The sequence below is a fragment of the Haliotis asinina genome, chromosome 6, assembly GCF_037392515.1.
Source record: "Haliotis asinina isolate JCU_RB_2024 chromosome 6, JCU_Hal_asi_v2, whole genome shotgun sequence".
NCBI lineage: Eukaryota > Metazoa > Mollusca > Gastropoda > Lepetellida > Haliotidae > Haliotis > Haliotis asinina.
Genome location: NC_090285.1, coordinates 14,138,656 through 14,145,000, shown reverse-complemented (window position 1 = coordinate 14,145,000; position 6,345 = coordinate 14,138,656). Strand labels below are relative to the sequence as shown.

Below are 6,345 nucleotides of genomic sequence, written 5' to 3'. Positions count from 1 at the left end.
GAAGGGCAAGGGTGGTGACCTAACTGTGTGAAGGAGTGAGTGAGTGCTCATAGTTTCAATCTCTTGGCTGGTCAATTGCCCGTTAACACCCGGATGATGTGATATTCGGCAACTCATCTTTGTTGTAAGAAGCGACTAACCGGATCGAGGATCAGGCTGCGATTGGGTATTTAACGCACGCCAATAAAGCCATGTGCCTTTATTCATTGTCTTATTCTGATTTGATTGTCCAAAGGACGCGTTCATTTAGCTGGAATAACGCAGAATGCAGTGTTAAACAGCATCCACCATACTGTGTAGAGCATGTTCATGATGTCAGTCAGTGGATTTTTTGTCCGAATGTGTACGTATCATTCACTCACTTACTCACTCACTCACTCGCTCCAAATGTGTTCTGGATCTAATCATGCAAGGTTCGATTCATGTCTCATGTCATGTCTCATGACGTGTCTGGAATATTGTTGATTTTGGTATTTTTTCTTTTTTTTTGACCGTACTGTAGTGAATCCGACACTGGGCAGGGCATCAGCGACCCTGCTTAGGGCCACTACATATCTCAGAATCGCTGAACTGACATTGCAACCTATTGTTCTGATACAGGTTTGATTGCTTGCAGGCTGCTGTGATGGAATCTTGCTGGATGTGGCGTAAAATGGCTTTCACCCCCTCTCACTCTCTCTTCCAAGGCAGTTAATAAGTTGTTAAAGCTTTCACGCGATATTAGAAATGTTCCAGTTGATAATTATATGCTATAAGCCACAATAATATGGATTTTTACAATGTAAATTAATTAAACACTCATTCAGAGTATTCTCATGTTTTTACAGAAACGTGTGTGCTCGACTGGTGTTGAATTACAAGGGAACAATATCGGTAACAGAAGACGCGTCTGCAAGTATTCCAGGCACAAAGGGAAATCAGTTATTGAGTGTGACAGGTCCAGGCGATGAAATCAAAGAGTTCTTCTATAGCAAAGTTCCTAATGTTCAAGGTCCACCTCGAATTGATCCTCCAGACAAAACAAATTCTACACCTGTTTCTGCATCAAGCACGGGTCCGAACAAATCTGTTCTGACAGAGTCTCAGGCAAAGTCGCATGCTGTGATGCTTTCTTCTGTAAATTCTCACAACACAACAAATGACCATTGGGTATTGGATCACAGCTATACTATGAAAGAAAGAATTAAAGCCCCTCCTGTAGTGGCTCTTGCTCCACCTGGAGTAGTTCCACCCAAACAGACCAAATTGGAGAGTCAACCTGGGAAACATGTTCTGGAGTCCATCAAATGCAGACAATCCAGTCAAAAGATATCAGTTTACGGTTCTGCAAACGGAAGCAGCTATGAAATAATGACATCACCATCCTCAAACGCTCAGACTTCTTCTTCGTCTTTACAAGCAGTCTTGGGACATCTCCCCAAACCAGATTTAGTTCCAAAATGTACTATTACAACAGAGGGTGATGTGTCTACTCAAAACAGAGAAAGCAAATCTAAAGGGGCTTCGGAAATATTAAGACAGTTAAGTGCTTCAGTCCCAGTTACTGGAGGTCACACTAGTACTCCAAGAACTGGACCTTGGTTTGAATCCTCAAAACTGTTGAACACAACACCCCAAACGTCAGTTACTAACAGACCTTCAATCTTAGGAGGAACTGGGAATATGAAAAGCCAACAGGCAGGGTCGCAGATGGGAAATGTTACACAGACAGCTACAGGTGCTTTGGGATGCCTCAGGGATATAGCTGCTGCCAACCTAAAGGTCAAAGGACAGGATGTGCTATCTAACACTCAGAGCGGTAAGGATGGGTTGAACACTACTCATACTGTTTCATCACCAAGGCAGAAACCACCGCTGAATGTTCCAGTACAAAAACGACATTTTCCTGGTGGTGCTTACGTTGACACTTATCCGCAAATGCCTCAGAGCAACATACATAACCAAAACGATATGGACCTGGTCCTGCAGAGGATGCTGAAAAATGTCGAGAAAGCATCAGCCTCTCTGAAGGGAACACTTCCTGTTCCAGTTTCTGATGCATTTAATTCTAATGTTTCACCTCAAAATAGGCCTCAATCCAATAAGAACGAGTCTGAAAAAGGTAACGGCCACAAAGAGGTGATTGTAAGAGTGTATCCAGAAAAGTCAGTGGCAACTGTAAAACCTGACCCCATGAAACCCGTGAATCCTCAGTCGGTTCTGCCCATACTGACTGCTCCACCAATCACATTCGTTCCAGACGTGATGCAAACCTATTACATGCCAGTAGTGATGACACAAACATCTCCTAACTCTTTTCCTTTAGTGTATAACCAGTGTGTCCCCTCAGGATCTGCTGGGAAAACCATCATAGTCACTACAAACACTCAGAATCCAGTTCCTATAGCCCCAGTAACAAATCTTCACAACTTTTCTACAAATTCTAATGAACGTGGCTCTGCGAACAATAATGGCATTTCTTTCACTGTTTCGAGTAAACCAGAGGCTAAGATTAAGCTGGTTACTGACCAACATAACTATGCAGCAGTACACAAAGAAACAAACAGGGGTCTGCCGAGGATAGAATCAGTTTTTTCACTGACTCGCGCACAAGACACAGAGACCCAGAGACTTGACGTGGACAAGGTTATACCGAAAGTCACGCCCAACTCCGAAACTAATTCCTGTTTGAGGCCTAGAAACACAACACCCAGGAAAGGTGAATCTGTGAAGACTGTGGGTAACTCCCAATCTAGTTCTAGTTTGAATCTTGGAAAGACAACACCCAGGAAAGTTGAATCTGTGAAGATTGAGGGTAACTCCGAATCTAGTTCTAGTTTGAATCCTGGAAAGACAACACTCAGGAAAGATGAATCTGTGAAGATTGAAGGTAACTCCGAATCTAGTTCCTGCTTGTATCCTGGAAAGACGAAAGTTAGGAAAGTTGAATGTGTGAAGAGTGGAAAGCATAGTCAGACTGCTAAGTTCGTTGGCGACACAAAACCAATTATCAAAAATGATGTACCAAGTGGGGTTAACAGTAGTACAATACAAGATTCAAATGATGATGGACTTACGCCAAGGAGAAGAATTCGAAAAGTGCCAAAGCGTCTAAAAACAGACTACTCGTCATCAAGTCCCAAAAGCGCCCGCAAACTGAAATTAAATATGAGACCTGTCATCTTTGATCCGTGTTTTGTTGTCGTTGAACGGATTTCCATTTCATCAAATCTCAAAATATCAAAAAGGAAAAAGAAGAAAAATAAACAAAACGAAATTTGTCCAAAGCAATGTCGTGAAATGTTTTTAATGAGACTTTGTGAAAAGCGACATCTGCCTGGTAATCAGTGCAAACTGAAGGTGGTAGAACATAAGAACAAGCAGGGTAATCACGAGCCAAGTTTTTCCAGGACAGTCCAAGCTGAGAGAAAGATTAGCGTAGACGACGACGAAAATAAACCAGCCAGTAAAACCCAAGAGAGGCAGGAGGGACCAGCATCCTGCCAAGAGTCTCCATCCCACCAGCCTGGCAAACAGGTAACTGTTGGCACTTTCAAAATGTCTTCTTCCAATGGGAGCAAGTATGTTTTGGGTGTACCGGATATAGCACCTACTCCGGGAGCTTTTGGAGCCCCAGGGACACCAACAGTAGTTTCAACTTTGCCTCTCACTCAAGAAACATTGAATGTGTCATGCCAGTCAAAGATGGAGTCGGTGTGTCTGGATAGTGACAGGCCACCCCAGTCACCGTCTTCAGAGACTCTGTCTGTTGTTTCTGAAGTTTGTGTTTATAGTGATTTCAGCGATACCTCTCCAGTGAAATATCCTGCCGATATTTCGGTGACTGATGAACCCAAAACACAAGCTATTACTTCGGAGATATTTGACAATTCTCAAACTGCCTCCTTACCCTCCTGTGAAACTGAAGAATCAGCCGAGCAGTGTGAGTCATCTCTAATCTCAGGATCAAACCATCAGGCAGCACCATGCCCACAAGACTCGTCTGAAGAATCATCCAAATGTGTTGAACCTTTCTCTGTTCCCGAGAATGAGGAAATTGTTGAAACTAAGATGAACAATAAGGAAGATGTGCAAGAGGATTCAGATGAAGAGTGGATGAACGTTGAGCTGGAAGTAGACCCAGACTCTGAACCTGATGAGGAAATAGATATGTTTGTACCAGATATTCCTGCTCCGGACCCTGAGTTAGGACATGAGCCAGAAGCTACAGAGATTTTATCCACATCTACCTCCAACGTTGTTCTTAGTGATAAAGTTCAAAGACTCAAGGCAATGCTAGCAGAAAAAATGGAACGGGTGGATAACCTTCGTAGACAAAGACAAGCAATGAATTGATGTAAGTTGTTTGGAAGCAGCATTATTCACAGCCTTACGATTTGGATAAGAATGCTGCTGAGTTGCAAGAACAGTGAATATCACCGCATTTACCTCATTTTGAAGACACTGGAACTAATGGAATTAAAATGATGCATTAGTATATAAATTGATCTCTTCGCTAACAAGCCAAAGCTGACTCATGTTCATGCGAACAATATCAAGGCCTAGATTTTGGAAGCTTACATAGCGCTAAGATACTCGTAAGTTAATGTTAGTGTATGACACTTACGACTATCTTAGCGTTAAGAGAGTTTTGAAAATCTAGGCACAGGATCTTAGATGGTTTATCATTTTGGCAGGAGATCCACATCCTTGTGTGTCTTTATGCACTACATGTGTCCGGTTAACGTTGAATATGCAGCGAACTCACATCGAATGTTTTAGTTCAGTTTGCCTTTTCCTTTTAATTCTCTCTGTTTGGAATTTTCGTTTGAGGCAATGCAATTTGTTGTTTTTAGCTGTTTTATGTTGTTCAAATGTGGGCACAGTGAGTCAATAAAATTCAAGCTTACTGATATTATGTATGGATACATTCGTTTCTTCTATTAAAGACATTCGGAATATGGTCAGGTGACTGTCCTTGTTTTTTCATCGGGTCTTGGGGTGATCAGATATGCCAGAAGTTACATGGTTCACTCGTGAGCCTAAAGTCGGGGATCGATTCTCTATACAGTTACTATGTACAATGGCACATGCGTCAAGGTCATATCTGGTATCCCCTGACGTGAAATTGGTGGATTATATGCTAGAGGCTTGGTAAAAGCAATCGTATTCCCGTCACTGTATGGTTGTTGCCTTTACTTGATGCAGGGTTAACTGAAAGAATTTAAGCCCACTTGCGTTAAACTAGAAAACACATGCAGCCATTAAGTGACGTGTGTTTAACGCCGCTTTTCACAGTATATACCTGTTATAAGACGTTGAAACACGAGGACGGGTCTGGTAATTACAAGCATTATTGGAGGAAACTAGGATTTAGAGTGAGCTGTTAGCAATATCACGGCGGAGGACACCATAAACTGGCTTTACACATTGCATCCATTGCAGGGAGTCGAATCCGACCTTTGGCCCGCTCGACGAGCGAACGCTTTCCTACCGACCCGAACTATTTGGACTTTTGTCAGAAGTGACCATGGGGATACCGCTTTGCTCTTCTATTTACTGCAGACTAGATCCTCCAGCTATATATCGCGAAGGTCTGAAAATAATCGTTTCTGGACAAGACAATCCAGTGATCAACAGCATGTGCATCGATCTACGCATTTGGATACGATGACATGTGTCAACCAAGTCAGCGAGCCTGACCACCCGATGTTCACGTTTGACTCCATAATAGAATTAAGAAGCTTTCATCGATAAAAGTAATTTGAAAGTGTTCGAGAAACATAATCATTGAAACAAACATCTCGAACACGAAGTAAAACGACAAAATGCTAATGTAGATGAAAACCAATTATTTTATGTCTGAGATCATTATATCCGGAGACGAGTACCAAAACAGCTGTGTTCTGAAATTTATAAACACCGAATCGAATGAGTGAGTGAGTGAGATCTGTCTGACAATATTCGCGTTATATGTCGGTGTCGAATGTCAGCTTGTAGAAGTGATGAAGTTATTAAACGATCACCGCCTTGGCGACACAGAGTACAATGTGTGATCTAGAGAAACCGAGACAATTTCCCAGCGAAAAGGGATTCGAACCCTCCATGCATGACTTCAAGCGTGAGCAAGGGACGCAACTTTGTATTACGTACACGCGGCTCCTCAAACGACAAGGCCGTTTTCCTTTCTTTGTTTTAATGAAATTAGTGGGCTGGACAAAATCAGTTATTTTCTTTTCTGTTTCTCGAAACGTATTCGTAACTTGAATCACGAAAGCCAGTCAGACGTTGACTCTGCGAAAGTAGCGGATTCTATTAATGATAGGAACACTGGCCATGTTATCACACACTTGTGCATGTTTAAAA

General features: G+C 42.3%; 1 protein-coding gene across 1 annotated transcript in view; it reads left to right on the top strand.

Moving 5' to 3' along the window:
* LOC137287143 (uncharacterized) overlaps positions 1-4,940 on the top strand; it is a 9,790-nt gene extending 4,850 nt beyond the window's left edge. Inside the window, exon 3 of the mRNA XM_067819309.1 lies at positions 828-4,940. Within this exon, the coding sequence (XP_067675410.1) occupies positions 828-4,335 (3,508 nt within the window). The 3' untranslated portion in view covers positions 4,336-4,940. The remainder of the gene's footprint in view (positions 1-827) is intronic.
* Positions 4,941-6,345: the final 1,405 nt, after the last annotated feature.